Genomic DNA, 25,251 nt, shown 5'->3' on the forward strand with positions numbered 1-25,251 from the left:
ATCTGCAGCATGTTGACCGTTGGGCTTCATTCTGCGTCCAAACACATCCATCCCGCAACTGCGACGACTTTTTTGTCAGCGCGTGTATTTTCTGGTCTGGAAATAATAATCGGTGTATTATTTTCGTTCGGCTGAATGTGACATAATCTCCTTTCCCTCTCTGTTGGAATAATGTGGACCTCTCATGATGACACTGTTGGATTTGTTGTCCTGGTCAGTTGTTGTGTCCAATTTGGATTCTCATTTGAAGGTAAGACAAAAACAAACCTGTCGGGGAAACTGGGTGGCGTCCAGAGATGGTCAAAGAAAGTGTTAAAAGTGCGCAACCTATGTGTAACTGTAAACGCAAGCCTTTGTTAATTAGATTATCCCGCGACGAGACGATCGAAGGTTAACAAAATGCATGTAATTGTTTATTGAGGCTGTGTGACACTGGGTGATGTTACAGTGTCATTTCCCCGTCACCAATTGTGCAGATATTACGGGCTTTCTACAACTAACGGAACGGAGCATCAGCTATGAATAAAAGGTAGCCCCTACGGAACCTCTCCCTCCGCTGTGTAGCTCCGAGATGAGGTTCCTCGTTTATCTCTGCCGTTTGAGCAGGACATATTGTCGCACATTTTCCACTTTACATGTTTCTTACCCCTTTCTGCACATCGTATCCAAAAAGTAAAGCATTTGCGCCATTCTCTCAGATGTTTTAAGTTTTAACGCACCATAAAAGCTATCCAATGAGTTGAATAAAGTATTTAATTTGCCTCGGTCCTCATCCGGTTACATGTTTTTAAGACATTGCGCAAGAGTTGCGCCCATAGAGATAACATTACTGATTCCCCTACTGGTCAAATGTTGAATTGCATCTTCTAATGCAAAATATTATGGAACCGGCTGAGGACCGAGGCAAATTAAATGCTTTCTTCAACTCGTTGGAAAGCTTTTATGGTGCGTTAAAACTTAAAACATCTGAGAGAATGGCGGAAATGCTTTACTTTTTGGATACGATGTGCAGAAAGGGGTAAGAAACATGTAAAGTGGGAAATGTGCGACAATGTCCTGCTCAAACGGCAGAGATAAACGAGGAACCTCATCTCGGAGCTACACAGCGAAGGGAGAGGTTCCGTTGGAGCTAAAATGAAGGCTAACTTGTTGCAGAGCGGTTGCTGGATGCATAAGAGATACTTGTGAGGAGATATCATAAGACTCGTTGTTCGTGGGTTAGTTGCAGCTCGAAGGAGACGATGGACGATGAGCGCTTCACTGGCTTCACTGTTTCAGAACCATGGACAGCGGCTCCCTTAACAACTCTGTCTGGTTGTCTGTCTGTCTGTCTGTGTGTGTGTGTGTGTGTGTGTGTGTGTGTGTGTGTGTGTGTGTGTGTGTGTGTGTGTGTGTGTGTGTGTGTCTGTCTGTCTGTCTGTCTGTCTGTCTGTCTGTCTGTCTGTCTGTCTGTCTGTCTGTCTGTCTGTCTGTCTGTCTGTCTGCCTCTGTCCATCTTGCAGAATATAACTTATGTTAAATGTTGATGATCAAACCCAAATTGAGTAGGCTAAACTTAGTAGGCCTACTGATCAGCAGAGAAAGGAAACATGTGCAACTATAAATTTAATGTGTGCACCTGAATGATGGATTTAAACAGTTCTGGCCCCATATAAATATGGCAGCGGTGCTGTTATATGTTCCACATAGGCTTGCTGATTTTTTAAGAACTCTGAGTGAATGAATGAGTGCAAGGAAATGCTTTAAATGCTGTGTTAAATTGACTGTATATGCAAACCACAACCATAATAATTAATTTTATATAGTACAACAAACCCAACACCACCCTTCAATCTCTCTCTCTCTTCCCCTCTCCCTCTCCATCTCTCTCTCTCTCTCTCTCTCTCTCTCTCTCTCTCTCTCCCTCTCTCTCTCTCCTCTTTGCAGGAACATTCACTGACCTCCCTGTCAATCTAACAGCTAAAGAAGGCCAGAACATTGAAATGGCGTGTGCCTTCCAAAGCGTGACGTCGTCAGTGTATTTGGAGATGCAGTGGTGGTTCATCAAAGCACCAGAGCCCAGTGACAGTGAGGAGGAGGTTGAGCCAGAAGAGGTACTGTCGTCTTTGTTTTGCTCTCATCCATCTTCAAAGGGAGGATGATCCAACAAGCTTTCACTGTTTGATTTGATTTGATTTCATTCATTTCCCCCTAACACAGCCCGATTGCATTTGGCCAAGACAAGCATCGACTTTAACGTTTTTGAGCACTAACCTACTTGAGCGGAATGGAAGTAAATCAAAGGAACCAAATTATTAGCTTCCTTAACACACTCTCTGCCAGATGTTTTTTAAAACAGGGTATAGCCAGTGCCAGCGTTTTTAACAATTTCTTTTACCTTTTCAAGTAGTCACAAAATATTTTCCGTGATCACCGTCCTCACGGTGATCCCCTCATTACACACACATTCTACGAGAAATCCGATCGCGGTAATCCGTTCCATAATTGCAGCCAGTTGAAAATAGCATGTCTCATCAAAAATACATAGTAAAAAAGAAAAAAGGACACAGGAGCCGATTTACAGGATTTTAAAATACTAAGTTAACCAGGAAGTGAATGGAGGAAGTGAATACTTTTTGAGCTTTTTTTTAAAGATGACTTTGGCAGTGAATGTGTTAAGTATAATGTGAGGGTCCTTTTTTGTATTTATCCTTAATTTTATTTTACAGTAAAAAGATTATTGACTACCGTTGATATAGCTTAAATCCATTCCTTCACACGTGTGCACACAATGATGTGTTGCTTCGTGGATTGCAATTTGGGACTGTCTTTACTGCTTTTAAATGGAGGGAAATGACTGTTAGTGACTATAGGGTACGTTGTCATCGCAAGTCCAAAACAGCTCTTCTTAACGGCCATATCTGTGGGTAGAGAGGCCGTCTGAGAATTGAAAGGTCGCCGGTTTGATGCTTCACTCGCCCAGTGTGAGTTTCCCTGAGCAAGAAACCCCTAACTGCTCCCCGGGGCGCCGGATTAATGGCACTTCCCCACTGCTCCTAATAATTATGTTTAGGTGAATTTCAGCGGTATGTAGTATATACAGATTAAACTAACTAAATGAGACACAGTTCTTTGATTTAGGAAAGGAAGGAAGTGAGCACACGAGAGAGAGAGAGATGCACAAAACATCGCGGTGAGATGTCACTGGGAGCTATAGACAACCCAGATGACCTATAACACTGTGTTGCAATCCACATAACATCTCTCCTGTACTACCTGAAGTCTACACAATATGGCCTGAGCAGGGCAGTGGATTCGTATCCAGGCTTAACATTTGAGCTCAAAGCTTCAATTAAAGAGCCTCCACCATGCTTTTGTGAAAAGATAAGCAGGTGGGATGTGGAGAGAGGCTCTCCCACCAGGCTTGGCAGCCGACCAGAGATAAATCCAGGGCCTGCAGTCAGACCTACTACCCACCATTACACCAAAACATAGCAGCGGTCTTTGACCAAAACACAGTTGAGCCACGCCGAGCGCTACCTCTCCCTAATAAGCAGAATTGATACATTTGGCGGGCAGAACAGCAAGGAAGCGTAAATCCATGGGCCTGTCCTCCAGAGACTTGCTGAGATAATCAGTTGTCAATACGAGGCACAGCCCTGATAACTGCTCACATCGACCTGGTGCTCATTACACCCAGACAGATGCTGTAATGGAGGGAATGGTTTACAATGAACATGTTGTGTCCGTGGGGGGTCCACGTGCGTGCGTGCGTGCGTGCGTGTGAGTGCGTGCGTGCGTGCGCATGACAGAGAGAGAGAGAGAGAGAGAGAGAGAGAGAGAGAGAGAGAGAGAGAGAGAGAGAGTGATGGGGGTTATAGGCATACACATGAAGTTTGTGTATGGGATATTGTCCACCACATGCAAGCACATACATACAGGGCCTCATTAGCTAACTAATAATAATTATTAGACCTATATGTCATCTCAGGGGGAAATACATTTTTCAGCGCCACCCAGCTGAGTGTTTCTCAAGTGAGCACAGGGGGGGAGGGTAGTTAGGGGTTAAGTGTCTTGGTCAGGGACACCTCGACACATTGCCGGGACCAGGAATCAAACCTGCAACCTTCTGCTCCCAGGCATGCCTCTACCTAGCCTGGCGTAGCTAGACTATATCACTGCGTGGCTATGAGTCTGGTGCTTCCATGAGGACGTTTTTTTTCCCAAGGGGCGGGATCAAAACAATGGCCCTCGACGCAATTGGTTAGACCTACAACCAACTACCAATTACAGTCTCCCATATTCGAATACTGGGCCCTGATTGGTTACCCACATCTCCTGGAACAGGAAATGGATTCTCTATGGAGTGGTGCCAGACCCAAATCGCAGAGTGCACTCGCAGATTCGTCTGGTCCCAGGCTAGCCTCTACCCATTCAGCTATGGCCTGCCCATGCAGCTGCCCATGCGGCAGCTCTGTTGTGTGTGAATGAGGTCATTGCACATTTGTCTTTTCCCTGCCTTTTCAAGCCCTCCCCCTACCTGTTAATGAAGTAATTTGAACAGTATGCCAATAACAATACTGGTGTTTACTGGTAATGAGTCCAGTTGCGGACAGAGGATAACTTCTGGACTCCATGTGATGTAGAGCAGTCAATACATGAAACATACAGTACAGGATCTATGAGGTTGGAAGGATGTTGATTGTCTCTAGCACACTCTGAAACACATAGTTAGGGAAAGTTAGCCAGATTGTTGACCAATCTGCAAAATAAATGCTTAAAGACGGGGTGCCGTGATTTTCAGTGATCCCCCCCAAAAAAAAAACATAATCATCAGGTTATACTAGGAGGAAGATTTTTTCAAAAAAGTGTACAGAAATTGTTAAAATTATGTTTTTATGTGGACACGCCTCCAGTTCATTAAGTATACCTGGTTCTCACCTTAGCACCTCCTCCACTACCTTAGCACCACTAGTCCCTCCTCCTCCTCATGCCCACACCTGCTGTGTTATGATAATGAGGGGGAGGGCATGTTTTTCAGTAAAGCGCTGTTTTTCTATTGGCACGTTTGACCCTCAAGGTTTCAGCCTCCAGGAAGAAACTCGTAGTCAGAGAAGAATAAAATTCTATCAACCTCATAGACACATGAAAAACAGAAAAAGTGCAAAACCATGGCACCACCTCTTTAACAAAAGTCACAAATGTGTTCATAAAGGTTTTTTACTAACACCTAGTTCCAACCCAACTCCCATGGGAAACTTTGTGGGGGCCAATCAAAGTTGAGGTACCCAGAGGGCCTGGGCTTTAACTGGAAACATTTAAATTGGCCAATATAAACTTGTGAGATGATGCGTTTTTGGGGGTGGGCATCGATGTTGATGTCGGGACTATTGGCACCATTAAGACTAGTTGCATTAGTGTTCATTTTGTTGGCATATTTATACTAGGTCATCATTTCTCGTTTTCATACATTTTATCTGCGTGAAAATAAACGTAATCAGGGATGTCTGTGACTTTTTATATTCTTTATTTTACATAATAATTGAAGTTTTTACATAATGTATGCAAATGATGCTAATAAGGAAAGGTTGCATGATTTAGTTGAAGAGATTCATTTATGAACATCAAAAGAGACTGTCAGATCACCTTTCTCAATTAATAGCAAACATATTGCTATTTCCTGATTTCAGCCTAATTATTACTAAATTATGCTAATTATAAAAGGATGCATGATTTAGTTATGCAAGATAATAATTTCTGGAAACAGTAAACAGACTTCTATGAGAGTAAGATCATCTCTCATCTCTGTAAGTTGAAAAATAAATAAATAAAATGCAGCACTTTATTGATTTCCTTCTTCTTATTTTTGCATAATGTGTGCACATTTTGCTAATGAGGAAAGGTTGCATGACTGCACCATGGACATCACAAACATGGGCTTAGACTCTTGGATTACCTTTCTAAGTTAACTAGAAGCCACCACGATTAATGGATAGGACCCCTGAAAAGTAGGTGTGGCTGATTTTATGGCCAGGGAGTAATTTTTACTAAAAATGAATGGTTGGATTCAGCACCCGAAAAATGACACATTTTCTATCAATTACACACCCCAAGAAGCCTTGAATTAATGGCATTTGTTTTGTTTTTGTCGCATTCCTAATTCCTAGTTCATATTGGCCATATTTCCATGTTTTTGCCCAGGCCCTCCAGGTACCCCAACTTTGATTGGCTCCCACAATGTTTCCCATGGGAGTTGGGTTGGAACTAATTGAGAGGTGTTAGTAGAAACCTTTATGAACACATTGGTCCACAATTGGGCTAAGTTTCCATTAACTATTAAGGCAAGGCAAGGCAATTTTATTTGAAACACATTTAATGTGCTTTACAGAAAACATCAAGCAAAGGAAGCAAAATTATAAAATGACGTTTGGATGCATAAAGCCAAGGAAATACAAATAAATACAATTAAAGTGCAGAAGAGAAAGAAAAGGAAGAGAGAAAACTAACAAAATCAAAGGCAGCGGAAAACAGAAAGGTCTTTAGATGGGTTTTAAAAGCAGACCTGCAATTTTCTGGGAGTTTGTTCCAGATTATGTGGTGCATAAAAACTAAATGCTGCTCAGTGCTTCCCCACGGTTATTTTTGATCAGATTTTTTTTTCAGGCCCTAAATCATTTAAAGCTTTATAGACCAACAGTCATATTTTGAAATTAATGATTTGACAGTAGTAATAGGCTGTCAAACAGCCTACTACTACTGTCACTATACTACTACTACTGAACACAAAACATATTTGAATGGTATGGTTTGTGTTCTGTATACAGTAGGTTTCTTAGTTGGCTGTTGGCTCTTTGGCTGTTTTTGTTTTTGTTTAGTTCTTTGAGGACCACAATGGAATTAAGGCTTAGGGCTTTGTTGTGTTTTATCGTCTGTGGTATCGTGTGTCATGTTGTTCATGAAAGTGCTGATGTTCCCTTTCTTTTTATCAGTGTCCACCATCGCAGAAAGTACTAATTGTAGTTAATTGGTTACAGGGCCGGACCATGTACAATCTGTGCACTAGGCCAGCTTGTGACTGATTTTACTACTTGCAATACATTTTTGTCTCAATCTAATGTTGGCTGGTATGCCCTTACAGGTCTGTAACTGACAGCGTACACATTAGATTTAAACATTTGAGAAGCACTGATCAATATAATAAAGCTGAATATATACAAATATACAAGTTTGCGCATCAAAGAAGTAGGTTGACACGGGACAAGTGCTGTTGCTATGGAAACAGTGAATGGTCGCTTGTTGCCTTGATGTGGACTGTCCAATTTAATGTTTCAAACCACAGTTCTGGGAATTCTGTTGCAAGTGGTTGCAAGGTTCAACTCGGCTCACCCCGAATATTTTGATCTGAATGGTGATTTTACGGCAAGGCTCTGTAGGAGGTAAACTGTAAGTCTGTAAGTCAATCACACAATTGTCCGGGGCTAATCTTGCAATCCCCTGGACCGTTCTGCGCCAAATTTCTTGTGTACACTGAAAGAATGAATTCTTACCCAGGTGAATTTGTGTGACAGTACCAATGGGAAGCAAGGTCATGGCTCTCAGAGGGAATCCATGTTCCCTTGATTTCACCTGGGTAATGTTGGAAAATTAAATTAACTCACCCACATCAGAAAAGCATAAAATGGACAGCAATGACACACAATTGAGTGAACTGGAGACATGGATTTTGAGAAATGATGCAATCAATATTCTGTAGTGCCCGAGGAATTTGTATAAAAGCACATATATCCAATCTCACCGAACTATCCTGCACACTTTTTTGAGCTATTATTTTTATGAAATAATTTTGGTCAAAATATAACGTAATCACATATGCAGAATCCGCAAATACTTTGGCGTGTAAATCAAGGGGCTAGCTTCCGAGTTGTAAATTGAGGCTGTATAGGAAGTGACAGTTCATATGAATGGCCTGTAGTCTCACTGTTTCACACCTGCTGGTGTCAGAGGCAATTAGGCTCCATTCAAGCGGATGGGTTTTTGCCGAACTTTACACTTGATTTTATTACCTTAATAAACATAAATAACAACTTACTTTAATCACATGACTTTCCACTTGCTGTTTACATTACACATCTGAATAAAAAGGTAACCACACAGTTGATGATGATACTTTGTTTGAATTCCCTGAAATTTGTTGCGCATCATCAAAAGTACTGCTGCATCATGAAGACAACATAAACAAACAATATACACAATTTAAATAACATCAGTCAATCACAAAATACACAATGAGAACCTTCAATGCACTTGATCTGGCCTTTATGCTCATACATTTCAAGATTGACTGGTGCACGGAAGAGTGCATCAAACCTTATTAGGCTATATTGTGGAAGCTTGTAAAGTATCTTCTGTAAAGTATCTCCCCTTTATGCTCATACATTTCAAGATTGACTGGTGCACGAAAGAGTGCATCAAACCTTATTAGGCTAGATTGTGGAAGCTTGTAAAGTATCTCCTGTTTAATTCCTATTCACTCTTTAGAACATAGTTGTGATCAGCAACAATGTTATTGGGAAACCGTGACCGGAACATGCTATTATGGTAGGCTGATTCATAGTTTCTCAAGCTGTTGGCTTTACAATCTTTGAGATTGAGCATGTTTTGGTGGAGCAGTTTTGTCTTTGACACTCTAATAAAGACACAGCCAGATAGGTATTCAAACCTAGTTAAACCAGGTACCAAACAGTGGCGGATACAGAATGTGCCTATTAAACTGGGCCTGGAAGAATATGTCTGAGTCTGAGTTCTTCTCACTGTTTCTGAATGTCTTTAATGCTTTGAAAAGTTCAAAGCCATTAGTTCAATTTAGAAAGAAGAAGAAAGTGAAGTAGAAAGTAGACAAAAGAGATGGCCATGGAAATAATAACAAAACTACACTTGACTTTTGAAGCAATTTTTTAAACTGTTATAATTGCTATAATTTAAATAAAATAATTGCTCCATCTACGCCTTCCCTCTCAGCTTTCCTACTTACTATCTTAATAAAATAAAATAAAGTACAAAGGGATGAGGACCACTCTCCCTCTTTAAAAACGCAGCATGAGTTCTCCATCGTGTCTAGTGGACTAGTATACATTTAGTATTTCTGGTAATATTATTGACCACAATTTTTTTTAAGTCTGTGGCAAATATTTAGTTTGAGGAAAATGTCCGTCACAGGCCGGCATGTTGATAACCCCTGACGCAGATGGCCATGGCATAGCAGGGAGCTTATACACAGCAAACATTGTTCACTCTGTATTTTTTTAGGTAGATGATTGTTACCTTACATTATGTTAATTTAACTATGAGCCTGTAACATGGCCCGGCTCCCAGACCACAACAAATAAGTGAAACAGGCAAGGGATAAATGCAAAAACTTAGATTTTTTTTCAAAACAGAAGAATTAATTAAGCCAAAAAGAAATGTCTCCAGCAAAAACCTGGGAGGGAAATAAGCTGCCGAACAAACTGAGGAATTACTGAAGCAAACAAAAAACAAACAAACAGTGTGGCCATACTCTAGTACGGGCCACTAAGTCCATTTTTATGTTACAATAGTTCACTTTGTGATACAAGCGCCAAATTTGGCATGAACAATGCCTAGGACCTACTTTTGCAGAAAAGCCCGTTAGCCACGCAAAAAACCCCAATATGGCTGCCATTTTCCAAAATGGCTGCTGGCTAAAGACATTTTATGTGTATTTTGACCTGGATTGTGATTGGATTTTGATTATTTTGGTATTAACATATAGTTTTGACTCCCCCCGCCCCCTCCCCCCGTTAGCTACGCGAAAAAAAACAATATGGCTGCCATTTTCCAAAATGGCTTCAGGCAAAAGGCATTTTATGTGTATTTTGACCTGGATTGTGATTGGATTATCCAATTTTGATTATTTTGGCATCAGAACATAGTTTCGACTCCCCCCCCACCCCCTCCCCCCGTTACCCACGCAAAAAAAAAAAACAATATGGCTGCCACTTTCCAAAATGGCTGCTGGGGAAAGACATTTTATGTGTATTTTGACCTGGATTGTGATTAGATTTTGATTATTTTGGTATCAACACATGAGTCCCCCCCCCCCCCCCCCCCCAATGTCTGGATCACAAATTTTTCTAATCGTCACATTTGCAGGCCCTCAGCTGTGTGCACTGAACGCCAAAGCGGTAGCACTTGCATCTACCACGACGTTCAGTCTTGCACCGGCTTTTGTCAGTTGTTCACAAATCTGGGCAATTGGTAGAGTGTCATCCACGCTACTTGCCAAATGTCATCTTCTGCTCGCCATCCCCAGCTGGCAGGGCTCTCTGTATGACATTTGACATACAGTTGCCTGGCTTCAGACAGGGGCAACTTGATAAGTGGCATGCTTCACATGATGTGCAAGAGATGCCCTTGTAGGTGGAATGGCATCATAGGACCTCTGCTTCCATGCAAACAGGTAAAATCTTGCATCATCAACCCCATCACCAGTGCTGTTCTTGTCATGCACTGTTACTGGTGGGTATTGACTGAGCTTCTGGAAGACATGAGACACATCAGGCCACACTTGCCGGGTTTGCCATGCTGTCTTTTTGCCTTTTCCCACGAAAGGTTGACACGACATCACATCCAGTGAAAGTGTGAAAGAAAAGGATGCCAATGGATTTTTCAGGGCCTAGATTCTTCACTAAATCGTGAACTGGTAACCAACAACAATACAATACAATACAGTACAGTACAGTACAGTGCTGTTCAATAACAATACAGTACAGCACAGTACAGTACTCAGTGGTGCGCATTCTGCGCAACCTTTTTACAGTACAGAAAACATTTAGATTATCCAATCACAATCCAGGTCAAAAAACACATAAAATGTCTTTCACCAGCAGCCATTTTGGAAAATGGCAGTCGTATATATTTTTTTTGCATGGCTAACGGGGGGAGGGGGTGGGGGGGAGTCAAAACTATATTCTGATGCCAAAATAATCAAAATTGGATTATCCAATCACAATCCAGGTCAAAAACCACATAGCATGTCTTTCGCCGGCAGCCATTTTGGAAAATGGCAGCCATATTGGTTTTTTTTTGGGTGGCTAACAGGCTTTTGTGAAAAAGTAGGTCCAGAAGAAACTTTGTGGAAAATTTGGCGCTTGTATCACAAAGTGAAGTATCGTGTCACTAACAGCCCCTACTACTACTACAGGTGGAAGACGAAGCACCCTGTGAAGAGTGGCTCTTTCATTGTGATTAGAGGCCCTGGCCAGCTGCCTTCAATCCCTGATTGCCACCACTCTCCAAGCTTGACCAAACACACTAAAACAAGATTAGCAAGGCACACACACAAACTCTGACAGCGGCCGTAGGGCCGTCACAGTCTTCAAATGAAACCAAATCTCTCTGAGTTGAAATGAACACTGAGGATTTAGCAACTCCACATCCACATTAAACACCTGTTCAAACATATCCTGGTTCCAGCCCATAGACCCCGCCCACTCTCTGAGTGAGCTCCTCTTGGTCTGGCATTATAATGTCAGCCTATAGACGGATTTCCGCGCGACGTCATCACAGAGCAGAATGCGCAATCTGCGCATGCTCGGGGGAAACGAATTGTTGCGCCGTTCACTCTGTTGTTATATTCGGGAGTTAGCTAGCCATAATTCTGCTATTATAGGCATAATAGGCATAATGCTGCTATTATATACAAACAGATCCAACTTCCAACAAATCATTTTTATTGAGTAAACAAGGTATTACAAACTGCATAATTTAATCTACTTTCATTAAACCCGGTGAAGATCATTTCTTTTATGAATGGACATTTGACCAGAGCTGCTGCGGGTAATGGCGCCCTCTATAGGCTTAGTTGGCTTACCCCCTCCTCTGCGCGGTCATATCCTCTCAATGTTTACAAACATGAAACCCGTCTATGGCTTTTCGCAATCGAAGAGATACCTGACAAATCAGAGTCGGAGGTGGGAGTGGTCTAACGACAAGCCAATCAGTGAATATCTGCTAAAACAAGCTGTACGATGACCTCAGATGTAGGCGGAATCGTGAATCTCTTGTGATTGGTTTAGGGAAATTCGAATCCCCTCCCTCTGGTAATCGCGGACACTGCAGCCAATGTCAGACTGAAGCTCCACGCAGCTTCTGTCTGATAATCAGGCTAGTTCAAACACACACCTGGGCTACAGTATATTAGAAATGTTATGGTTATGATGAAAACATTAACAATGTAGCATTAGAAAGCTCTAAATATGAATCTGGCTGGGAATAAGTTAATTCAATGGTAAACATTTCATATTTCATTACTGACGTTGTAATGATGCAACGTGAGACAGTTAAAAATGTATTAAAATGTGTGACATTTAAATCAGTGAATTAAAAAAATAATTGCACTACTTTAAATACTTAAAATATTCTGGAGCGAGAGAGAGAGAGAGAGAGAGAGAGAGAGAGAGAGAGAGAGAGAGAGAGAGAGAGAGAGAGAGAGAGAGACCAGAAAAAGGCAGGGAGAAGCTGGGAAGCGGAACTCGGTTCAATATATCCAAGGATAATAGAGCTGTCACTGTGTTTTGAATCAAAACATTGATTGTGTCTTTAATTGCTTTCGGGGTCCACTAGCTGGGCTGTACTCTGAGGGATATTAGTCAAAATGTATGGTCACCGCAGAACAGTTATGACACTGATCGCACTGATATGCACTCATGTGCTGCTCGAGCCGATAATCTTTTCATAGATCGGTGGGTGCAGCCATTGTTCAGAGTCGTAAGTCATCCACAGCTGTGCTCCATTTCCTGCTTTGATTTTTCTCTGATCTGAAGAGAAGATTGTGTATTCTCTTGAACTAATTTCCCATTGGTATGTTTTTTATTTGTATTTGAAGACAAAGCCGTAATCTTTACTGACTAATCTCTTCTGTCACGATCGCATTCCTCCTTCAGACACCTCGCTCAAAGTTAAAGCTACAATCTGGGACTTATTGTAATGAACAAAACATTGTTTTAACCAATGTGTATGGTGGAGTATGTTTATACAACATAACTAGTGACATTTTCAGTGGTTGGAGGTGGTCTCCTTACTCTTCCATTGAGAAATGTAGACCATGGTGTCAGGTAGAAGACCAAGTGGTTATATAACATATAAAAGTTATATAAACATTGTTTAGTGGGTGGACGGTGGACGCCACCAAAAACATCCGGATCTGTGAGGCGCTCCGTTGCTCCAATCCGCACCAAACTTGGAACAAAGACCATTCAGGGGTCTGGCATGAGAATAGTCACACCAAAGGGCCATGTGTGAACCCTAGGGTTCGCGTTGGGGGCCCCCAGGGGTCACAGGCACACTACTCCTAGCTGCACCAAACTTGGCACAAACACTGTTCAGGGGTCTGCCATGACAATACTCGCACCAGGGGCCATACAGTATGTGGCACCCAGGGGCCCCATCAGTTGCCCCCGGGGGCCACAGGCCCACCGTTGCTCCAATCTGCACCACACTTAGTACAAACACTGTCCAGGGGTCTACCATGACAATAGTCACCAGGGGCCACGTCAGGGGCCCCCGGGGGCCACAGGCACACTGTTACTCCTATCTGCACCAAACTTTGCACAAATGCTGTGCAGGGGTCTGCCATGACAATAGTCACACCACGTGTGACCCCTTTAGGCTTTGGCTTTACAATGTATGGACTGTGGGGCGCAACTTCTATCAGCCCTACACCTGTACTCTGGCCATTTCAGACATACTGTAAGCGCCTATCTGCTCACTATCCCGATACCTTCAGGAGACCTGTAGCACAGAACCAGGTGTGAGCAACACCTATGTCTTTTTTTTTTGTTTGGAGTGACCTTCTCCTAGATGGGTTGCCATCTAACCATTGCTGGGACAGGGGTTGAGAGGCGCGGGGCGTACATTGTTGGGTCTGCATGTCTTGTCTCTGGGGACAACTGCTGGTTGGAGATACCCCACAGTTAAGCCTAAAAAAAAGAAAGAAAATGCAATAAACTACAAGCACTACTACCACAATACTATGGCAGACTGTGGTAGGGAAACTGAAACAGGTAAAAGCGGTTGAAATACAGGGTTTTCAGGCAGCACAGCTGAACATAGCACCGTGGCACTGTGGGAGACTGACAGAGAGAATACCACCAACACTGCATTTAATGACTACAGAATATTTCAGTCACTATTCAGTTAGTTTAAAAATGCTTTAATCTGAATTTATTATTTCAAACAGCCATTCATCAGATAGAGGAGTTGAAACCAGTCAGATACAGAGACACAGGAACTTATATTCAGACGGTAGCAGCTGATCTCATCCCTCTTATCTGTACTTCAGTGACTTTACATAATCAGGAGAGTTTATCGAGTTTTGTCTCATCAACCGAGATCTCACACTCGTTCAGTCATGCACATCTCTTGCACACGATTTCCTTTGCCTATTTCAAAAACATGACATTACATGTTCCTGCTTCTTCACCTCTGCGTCTGAGATTCGAGAGAGAGAGAGAGAGAGAGAGAGAGAGAGAGAGAGAGAGAAAGAGAGAGAGAGAGAGAAAGAGAGAGAGAGAGAGAAAGAGAGAGAGAGAGAGAGAGGGGAAAATGGTTGTCACAAGCATTTACTCTTGGATTAACACTTAGGTAATTTACCATGGCGTGCTTGAGACGATGGGGCTCCGAGAGGTTTGGAATCAAGGCCTGTAATTAAACTGCAAGTGATGGTTTATATACCAGAAGGATTATGGGGTGGTCTCTGCTTACATTACCCCCCCCCCCCCCTTCTCTCTCTCACACACACACACACACACACGCACACGCACACGCACACGCACACGCACACGCACACGCACACGCACATATTGAAACTGAGATTTCCTACAGTATGATGAATCGCATCATAATAGCACAGAATCACACTTGGCTTGCTTCTCAGGGTCAATCGGAATTAAAGATGGATGTGTGTGTGTGTGTGTGTGTGTGTGTGTGTGTGTGTGTGTGTGTGTGTGTGTGTGTGTGTGTGTGTGTGTGTGTGTGTGTGTGTGTGTGGAAAGATCTGTGAAAAATATTGAAAGAGAAGGTGAGAGAACAGAAAGAGAGAATTCACTGATTGTGTGCCCTCAGGTGGAAATAGACAGAAACCACTTTAGCTGTGTGAAGTAAGTCATTTTAAGCTGTCAGTCAAAAAGAGGAGCTGATATGTGCTCTGTGGTTGGCGGTATCAATCATCCACAATGTGTCAGGGTTCATATCACGAATAGAGTGAGATTGGCCCAAAAACTGTGGAATTACTTGTAGTTACTGGAATCTAGCTGATAGGTAAGAAAAAAGTAACTGCAATAAAATAAGAAAGGAAAAAAAGTGTATCCTACATGCTATTTTTGGGTATGTTCGGCAAAGATATTTAGTGTGTGTGTGTGTGTGTGTGTGTGTGTGTGTGTGTGTGTGTGTGTGTGTGTGTGTGTGTGTGTGTGTGTGTGTGTGTGTGTGTGTTTGGGGGTGGGGGATAATTAGTCAACAAATATGACTTAAAGGGATATTTCACTTTCAGAAAAACTTTTGGTGATTTTATCATCTACTCAAGCCTGTGTGAGCCCCCCAGAAAGTTGCTCGATTCAGTATTTAGATATTAGATATTCATTTTATCAGACATGCCCCCTTCCTATACAAACCCATTGTAACTTCAAACTCCATTTTAACCATGTTAGATTCATCAAAAACACCCGTCCTTGGTTCTGGTGACTCACCCTGCCCTCCTAATGCATGAGGGGGCCGTGTTTTTCCGAGATTTTTTTTCACTTATTTTATTTTATCTTTTTATTGTTTTTTTTTTTTTTTCATTTCCCAAAAAAAATATTAAAAATAAATGAAAAAAGTAATTGAAAAAACACGGCCCCCTCGCGTATTAGGAGGGCGGTAGGAGACGGGTGAACCAAGGACGGGTGTTTTTTATGAATCTAACAGGTTAAAAATGGAGTTTGAAGTTACAATGGGTTTGTATAGGAAGGGGGCGTGTCTGATAAAATGAATATCTAATATCTAAATATTGAATCAAGCAACTTAAAAACTGTCTGGGGGGCTCACAAAAGCCTGAGTAGACGATAAAATGACCAAAAGTTTTTTTTGAAAGTGAAATATCCCTTTAATAGTGGTTAATGGGAGACAGAAAGTGAAGCTCAGAGATGATACATTCACGTATATTTTCAACAGTGACCTACAACTTACGCATTATAAATGTTTTCGATATTTGCGACTGCATTCAATCATCTGTTTAAGCTGTCAACCATGAAGTGGAGTTTCTCTCGATGCGGAAACAGTTGCTATGTGGTGATTGGCTGTCGCCTGGCTAAGCATGCTCCTAATTTGTCTAATATTACACTAGACTGTAATCTTTTTTACACTTCTCCCTCCTGTTCTGAGCTGCTCCCAATCCCAAGAATTGGCCATGGTGATGTTATTCTAATAGCAGAGAGAGCTTGTAGTGGGTGGTAAGTTAGAGGACATAAAGCATTAAGCGTTTTCTTAACACTCACTGACTCTAAAGCGCTGTTCACACTGAACACTATAACTAAGTAAAACTAAAAATATAGTTTTCAAAATTGTTCTAAGTCATTTGGATGGCAGAGTTCACGCTAGCAATAATACAAATAAAAAATAAATAGTTCTAGTTCTAGTTACAGTAGATGCAGTTCTAGTTCTAGTTCTAGTTCTAGTTCTAGTTATTGTTAGCGTTATCGTTGTAGTGTTCAGTGTGAACAGCTCTTAACTTGGAAATGTTTTGAAATGTTAACTGTAATTGTATCCCACTGCGTACTGGGGGTTCCTTTCACATGGGTGGTGGAATATTGCACAACACTAATTAATTAATTAATTAATTAATTAATTTAAACAACAGAGCAGTGAGTCGTAAGATGTTCTGAAACACTAAACGACGGTCTTGATAATATTATCATTTCAGAATATTGTATGCGACACAGAACCGTCTCACTGTCAAAACAACAGAGCAGTAAGACGTTCTTAAACACTAAACGACGGTCTTGATAATATTAGCATTTCAGAATATTGTTTGCGACACAGAGCAGGCTCACAACAAACATAATGACAAGGCTGTCCTGGAGCCTGACTCTCACTCTATCTCTAGGATACTTGAACACATCAATAAGAGGACTGAAGATGTCACATAATCCATAGCCTGCCTCTTAATATCTTTGTACTCATGCAGTGCTTTTGAAACATCTTGCCAGAAAAAAACACAGGCTCCTGAAGTCTCCATTTTGCCAGGATGTTTTCAGCACTAATGCAAAACATTCCACAGCCTCATGCACATATCATCAAAGGGGGTCAGGCCTATGTCCCCTCAGTTTATGGTTGGGGATAGGGTAGGGGTTAGGGTTAGGTTTGGGTTTGGGGCGGAGGGAACATAATGTACACTCCCTCATCAAAGATCAGAACCATTCACTGGTCTGTGTTGTTGCCAGATAAACTCCAGGACTTTTTGTGCAGGAATTCTATGGTCTAGTCAAGTGGAGGGAAAAAAACACTTTCCACAGCCTTGCATGAATCATCAACGGTTATCAGGACCATGAGATTGCTTCCCCGTGAAATACATTCAGAACAACATTTTTATAGTTTAATATTTCAAGTGAACCTACATTAAAGGTATCATTCATATAACATTAATCTAGTGGCAGGGATCCCACAAATCCCTACCCACATTCTGGTCAATAACTGCAGGAAACATTTTACAAGAAGTCCATTTGAGGATTGGATGAAAAATGGCAGCATGACAGGGCACCAGGGCTTTGCAATGAAGAGAGACAAGAGATTGAAATTGAGATAGTCCCGAACGAGTTGTTCCTCTCAGCATGGAAGGCACTCATGCGTTAGAAATGAAACATATAAATGGGAAAATAATGGGGAACTTGTTTCAGAGTGTCAACGGAAACTTTTGCCTTGCTGTCAGCAACTCCAAACTTTTTTACCCATGCAGGGGAACACTTATAATTGTGGCTGTATACATGGCATATGCAGATTAAAAAGGTTATTATCATTGACCTTTTGGGGGGTACTGTTGCTATTATTGTTGCTGTGGACGTTTTTGTTATCTTGGATCTTGTGGGTGTTTTATGTTTTTGTTTTATGTATGTAAAATGTTTTTAGATGTATTCATGTAACACAAATTGTCCAGTTTGGAATAAATAAACTTGACTTTGACCTTGACTTGACACTTGGAGCTTACTGATTTGTTTGCGCCTGATGCCATGACGACACATTGAGGTTAGACAACACACTCCATATTTGAGCGTAGCTGCTTTGGGAACTCCTTATAATGATTATGGCTGAGTCACGGTATCCTATATTAAAATTGGCCTTCGGTAGGACTGGCCCGGCGGGTGGGCGGGCGGCCCTCTGATGTCATGCTCATGTCACCATGACTCAGCTATAAAAATATTAGGAGTTCTCAATGCAGCTATGCCCAAATTGGAGTGCGATGTCTGACCTCAATGTGTCGTCATGGCATCAGGCACAAACAAATCACAAAAGGGGGCATGCCCATATATGGGCATATACTGATGACATCAGGGATCTCCAGATATGGGCATAAAGGGGACAAGGACTGACGGATACAGAGATCTCCATATATGGACACATCAGTCGGATTGGTGGTGCAACGTATTCGGGCCACATAGCGGCCCAAACCTCTAGCAGGATAAATTGCTTCTCACATGACCAGTGCATTTGTTACAAACTCCCAAGATAATTTCACCTCATCTGCTCTTGGCGGTCTGTTTGAGGTTCTGTAGAGTTGTTGTGGACAACTCTTTACCTAGCCTGGTTCCTGACCATAGACCCCGCCCACTCTCTAAGTGAGCTCCTCTTGGTCTGGCATTATAATGTCAGCCTATGGCTTTTCGCGATCGAAGAGATACCTGACAAATCAGAGTCGGAGGTGGGAGTGGTCTAACGACAAGCCAATCAGTGAATATCTGCTAAAACAAGCTGTACGATGACGTCAGATGTAGGCGGATCCGTGAATCTCTTGTGATTGGTTTAGGGAAATTCGAATCCCCTCCCTCTGGTAATCGCGGACACTGCAGCCAATGTCAAATTGAAGCTCCACGCAGCTTCTGTCTGATAATCAGGCTACCCTTTACCCCCACACAAGGACATCAGTTTGATCTTGGGTGAAATGAAGTTGCAGCTTCTCATGATTGAATGCACCTGCATCACACCTATTGATAATACTTATTCATTCTAATCCAATCAAAAGCGCTACTTTGCCATGGGTACTATGCTCTTCTCCAGTCGGGAAAATCTGTCTGTTGACTGCATCAGCTGAATAGCTGGTCTGGGGTGTGGAGGGCAGCGATTCAAGAGCCCCGAGTAACGAGTTGGTGTTGGCTAGACCGCACTCTCGCATCACATCACATCGCATTGCATCGAATAGCTGGAGGCTTAACATGAGTTACTGGGGAGTTTATCACCTTGTTCAATGAATTGTCATGCAGTGCACGCTTGTTCTATGGGGCTGCTTGTAGTAAATACATCTCAGTGAAATGATGGAAAGAGAAAACAAACACCACAAAAACATTTTTTAAAGCAAGTAAGCAATTTGTTGTGTTTTGTCTGGAGAATAAAACTTTCTTTCAGGAAAACAAAAATTGCAGGGTAATTGTGATTTGTTCTGTGTGTGTATTGACCATTTTATCCAAGTAAAGTACCACATGGAGTTAACTGCTGACAGAGCTGAGATTAGTTCACTGTGTTCTTGTGAATGCAGAGTCACCAGGGTGTTAGGACAAGAGTCAAATTAATGTCTTTCGTCCACACGCACCTTCCTTCATCAGGCGACTTGTGTGAAACTGTGCAGCCATTCTGCACTGCTGCAGTGAAGCTTGTAAGAGAAATGATGACTTGGGCGATCCGTGCTGGGGGTGTTGAACAATTAATGACACCTCTTTCCAAATACACTTTGATATAATAGAGGAAGGCAGGCCCTGTTGGGAAGAAGGTGAAGATATAACGGACTCGTGTATTGTACAGACGAAAAACTATGGCGCCTAATTCTGCTCATTAATCACTTTTCAGTTGAATGCCCTCAAGTGCCGGTCTCTCTGAGGTAATAACAGAACTCGACAGGATGCTCTGTACTGTGGCTGTTCACAAGTGGTTGCCTTGTATCCCCTGTGCCCTTTCTCCAGGGCCTCCTGTGGCCCCAGTGAGCGTTCATCTTCCCTGTAGGTGCTCATCTCACAGCCAGGGCTGTGGAACGGCTCCTGCTTCCCTTTAGCCTACTTCTGAAATCAGCAATGGACAGTGTGTCCAATGTATGTCCAGTCCATGATGTAGACTGTAGACTGGTGTTTGAGGTTGTGCCAGAGCGTGTGTGTGTGTGTGTGTGTATGTGTATGTGTGTGTGTGTGTGTGTGTGTGTGTGTGTGCACGCACGCACGCACACACGCACGCACGCACGCACGCACGCACGCACGCACGCACGCACACACACACACACACACTGAATCTATTTATTCAAAGTATTTATGAACAATTAAAATGTGTTTGATGGTCTGCATTTAGTGAAGTTGTTCTCAGGTCTTTATTTGTCATAATACTGTATGAAGCATTTATTGGTGAAGCTGATGCAATCTGTGAGGCATAATCGCTCAAGGATTTGTCATTTGTCAAAGGATATTCCGGTTTCAACCCGTTCTCTTCAAGTCACTGCAGAATCCATGCCTGCTGTAATCTAATCCCACCGCAATAGCTCTGGCGGAATCTGAATATATAGTGGCATATTGGAAGGTATTCTGTCCTTTTCTGGTAATTTTGCTAATCCCGTCTCTGTCTGTCTGTCTGTCTGTCTGTCTGTCTGTCTGTCTGTCTGTCTGTCTGTCTGTCTGTCTGTCTGTCTGTCTCTCCATATTCACAGGTGGAAATGATACAAGAACCAGACCCTGATGATGAGGGGACAAAAATAAGTGTAAGTTGAGCCCATGCACAACTATGTTATAGTATACTAGTTTGATTAAATCCAAAAAGTATTTAATGCATTTTTTTCCTAATATTCTTTTTTGCTGTGTGGCTGAACTACCAGGGTGCACCGATCATGAAATATTTATCAATAATGTCCTCTGTTTCCCCTCTAAAATGCCCTCTCAGACCGTAAGGGTGCAAGGCAACAACATTTCCCACAAGCTTCAGCTGTCCAAGGTCGGTGAGAGTGACGAGGGCCTGTACGAGTGCCGGGTGACTCGTGCCAACTACGGAGAGATCGCCGAATACAAGGCCCAGGCCTGGCTGAAGGTCAACGCCACGGCCCGGCCTCGCCGGCCACCGCCGTCCACCAAGAAGAGCTCCCCTCTCCACCTGACAGACAAGAAGCCCAGGAAGTCCAACTCCCCTGGACAGGACGGCATGATTTCCGACCAGAGGGTGGAGGCCACCTCCACCTCCCACACATCCTCCAAGACGGCTCAACACAACCCAAGCTCAGGTAAGCTGCTGCTGGTTGGGGTTGTAACAGGAAAACAATTTCTGTCTGAGCCCATACAACAACAGTAACAGTAGCAACTAGAAAAAATGCTCCTCGGAACACAGGTCTCGGCCTGGCGGAGACAGCAACAAGCATGCATACTGTATGGCTGGACGGTTGTTGGACTGTTCTGACTTGTAAAAACAAATGCTAGATATTGGCATGAGGTGAGTGCACCACAATGCCAACAAGCTTGTAATGCAAGCTCACAATGCGTTGCGATGCGACGCATTTTGAGCTTGTAGATCTGCTATTTTCAAGCACACAGCATGGGCCCTATGCAAGGGATGAAAGACATCAATTTAGTATGTGAATCATACTGGAACCACAGATAACTCCTCTGTTCTTGTAAGTGAGGACAAAGGTGTTTGCTGGATAATCGCTCAGCTCATGAAAATATAGTGGTTACCGCTACATCTGGGACCCGGGAGACAGCGTCAAAGGAGAAGCTACCCTGGCAATGGTCCCTGCTGACCCGCCTGCGTACTGGGGTCGGCTGCTGCTTCAAAACATCTATGAAGATGTGAGACCTGGCAGACAGTGCAGGGGAGGGGAGCTACCACATAATCATCACCTGTCCCTTAGATAGACCATCGGAGGCCGGCCTCTTTGATCTGGGACCTGAGACAAGGTTGTGGCTGCATGACATTAAGCTGTACATTAAGATGATGGTGCACGAAAGAAGAAGAAGTAGTTAATGGCTTCAAACCATATAATTTGGTATTAGGATGCAACCATATACTAGTTGTGTTGGAATTTAAAGCTGCTGTTTTGCAACACAGGCACAGGATAGAGAGGATTTAAAAATATATATTTTTCAAGCCTACTGTTAACCAAAAGAAACAACAACAACAACAACAAAGATGCTGATGACAGAGGCTGACTGTAGAAATGTTGGTTTGACAAGCATAATTGATTCATGAGGCTTTCTATTCTCTGTAAATGAAAAACGTGGGTAAAGTGTATCTCAGTATATAAAACACATTATTTAAGGTTGCAATATTCACATACAAAAATAAACAAACCAACTGTCACCAGATCTTTCACATTGAGTTTTGCATATCAGTTGGCAATGAAAATTAAACAGACTGTCAGCCTCAAATAGAATTTAAAGATAAATTGGATAAGTTGGGTTATTTAATAGTGCATAATAATAGAACACCACCCCTGTAAATTGTAAGCCTATTTGATATTCCTGTGTCATATTGGATTTATGTTTAATGAGTTTTATAATAGGAGCTGTAGTGTGCACTAGATCTTTTGAAAGAGAACCACAATAGAAATGCATTTCTGAAACTTTATTGGGTTATCCCAATTATATTTACTTTTTTACTGAGCTTCTGACTTTTTTTCACGCATGACTTGGCTGTGCAAGCGAGCAACTCAACAGAGAACACAACTGAATAAAAACAAATGCCCACACATGTTGACAACATGTGCCTTTATTGTCATTGCCACACAATAAACACACATAGTCACCACAAGACTGACCCTAGAGGTCATTAGGCTTCAGGCATGCACAAAGCTGTTTGTGCTCGCAGATAGCCCTGCACCCCAAAGTGAAAGACAGAGCCAGATAGTTTTACTATATTACTTGCTGACTTAATAGAGGTAAAAAGTTGGATAATCCCCAGAGCTGCAGAGTAGGAGATTATAACAAAGCCAAATTATGCTGACAACTGTGTCGCAGCAAGCGTTTTGCGTGGCCTGTCTTGACACTGATAAATGTCTCCGCCGCGGCTGCCCTCAGCTATTAACCACCAGAGAGCAAAGAGTCTGTGGTTCGCTGCAGTTTCTTTGCCACAGAAAGCATAGAGTTTGAGGCTGATGAACAACAATGAGCATAACAGGCTTGCTTGAAATGAAACCTGGGCGAGGGCAGGTATTTTAGCTTTCCTGCACCAGTGCGTCTGTACACAATGATGCACTTGAGGGGGTGGGGGGGTAGAGAGGCGGTTCTGCTACTCTGCAGACCTAGCCATACAAAAGAAGTGTCATAGTTGCACGTGTCATGAGTTGTGTGGGAACACTTATAGGCATGAAAAACGTGCTTCTTTCAGATTTTTTTAATTTATTTTCTACTTGAACACATTTATTCCAATATCTCTAAGGATGTTTCTCATGTGAGTAATTGGTTATCAGGTTATTAATTGGTTATCAAACACTAGGCTACAGCATTTTGTATGTTTCACCCTCTGTACTTTCTCTTTACAGGTACAAGAACATCATACAACTATGGACTGGCAGTGCTTCTCCTGACTTGTGGATTGGTGATGGATGTGTTGTTATAGTATATAAGAGCCCTCTCTCTCTCTCTCTCTCTCTCTCTCTCTCTCTCTCTCTCTCTCTCTCTCTCTCTCTCTCTCTCTCTCTCTCTCTCTGTTATTTTGCACCGCATGGATAGCACAGTTTGCCCTCACCTCTGAGCTACTATCAAAGGACAACATTGGCCATCGTACATACCTGTCACCTTTTAAGGCCATTGAATTACAATATTGTACAGAAGACTTGATGTGAAAAACTGTTGGGTGTTGCTAATGGAAGAATGGTATTATCTAGATATCCCCTGCTGTTCCATGTGCTCATTGCTGAAAAGTGACAAAGAAAAACATCTGTGTGTGTGTGTGTGTGTGTGTGTGTGTGTGTGTGTGTGTGTGTGTGTGTGTGTGTGTGTGTGTGTGTGTGTGTGTGTGTGTGTGTGTGTGTGTGTGTGTGTGTGTGTGTGTGTGTGTGTGTACTGTAATTAGGTACACAATGTCCTGTCACACCAATTGAGATATTTGATATGTGAACAAACCAGTGGACCATTTCTTTGGGCTGCACTAACAAACCTTGTAGCACCATTCAAGTGAAGAAGTGGTGTCTCATTATCAGGAAGGGTAAGCAAGCATTTACATACCTGCATTTGATGATGAGTGCTGTTGACTTGCATCATTTCTAAACGCCCACAAACTGACATTCTAGATAAGGCACTTGTAGGATTTGAGAGTTTGGATGGTGAAGTAAGGTTCAATGCAACCTAGAATATAGATTGTATTTATTTATTTTTCAACAATATAGAGCTCATTACAGTGCATTTTGTATCCATCCAGAGCATTTATAAACTAAACGCTTTGACAATCTGACCCGAACACAGGCCAAAGTGTTTGGATTCATATTACAACAATTACATTGATATCAGACCACAGCTACAACTGAACAGTCCATGTTGGCGCTCCACTGTGTCACTATCCCTATTCACCATCCAAATTGGATTAAGTTGCTTCATGGTAAATTGTGTGCTCTGTGTCATAAATGCAGAACTTTTGTATCAAATTGTTTATGAAACCAAAGAGGTAGCATAATGATCCATATTAACCACATGAACCCTGGTGTACATATTCTGGGGCAAACAATCTGCAAAAGAAGCAGATCTACAAGCTCACAACACATCGTGTTGATATGTGTTTGTGTGACCCCTGGGGAACCTCGGTCGACTAAATATTGAGTTTAAGTATAGAGTTATATTATAGATATATATATAGTATAGAGTTAATTAATTGTAGCCCGACATTTTTGTGAACAATGACCCTTTGCACATAACCTTGACCTTTGATGGTATCAGTTGATGCCCCACGTTTATGCCATCCAAAGAACAGGAACAGAATTACCACGCTTTTCCCCCCCTTTTTGCCGTCCCGCAGAAGCGTCGAGGCATATGGGACTTCAGCAGTAAGGTTCAA

The 25,251-nt window shown here is 42.3% G+C and overlaps 2 protein-coding genes across 2 annotated transcripts in view; both read left to right on the plus strand.

Moving 5' to 3' along the window:
• The window catches only part of tlcd4a (TLC domain containing 4a), a 171,742-nt gene extending 150,344 nt beyond the window's left edge, over positions 1 to 21,398 (plus strand). The window contains exon 8 of the transcript XR_014600153.1: positions 21,388 to 21,398. The gene's annotated coding sequence lies outside the window, so the exon portion shown is untranslated. The remainder of the gene's footprint in view (positions 1 to 21,387) is intronic.
• LOC311039275 (V-set and transmembrane domain-containing protein 2A-like) lies at positions 172 to 23,820 on the plus strand (the record flags this gene model as incomplete). Its single annotated transcript, XM_084049030.1, has 5 exons — positions 172 to 250; positions 1,927 to 2,093; positions 20,927 to 20,977; positions 21,157 to 21,490; positions 23,744 to 23,820. 5 exons carry the CDS (start codon positions 172 to 174, stop codon positions 23,818 to 23,820), a joined length of 708 nt encoding a protein of 235 aa, XP_083905156.1.
• Between the last annotated feature and the right edge of the window lie 1,431 nt (positions 23,821 to 25,251).

Source organism: Gymnoscopelus microlampas (assembly GCF_963454915.1).
Source record: "Gymnoscopelus microlampas genome assembly, chromosome: 22".
Taxonomy (NCBI): domain Eukaryota; kingdom Metazoa; phylum Chordata; class Actinopteri; order Myctophiformes; family Myctophidae; genus Gymnoscopelus; species Gymnoscopelus microlampas.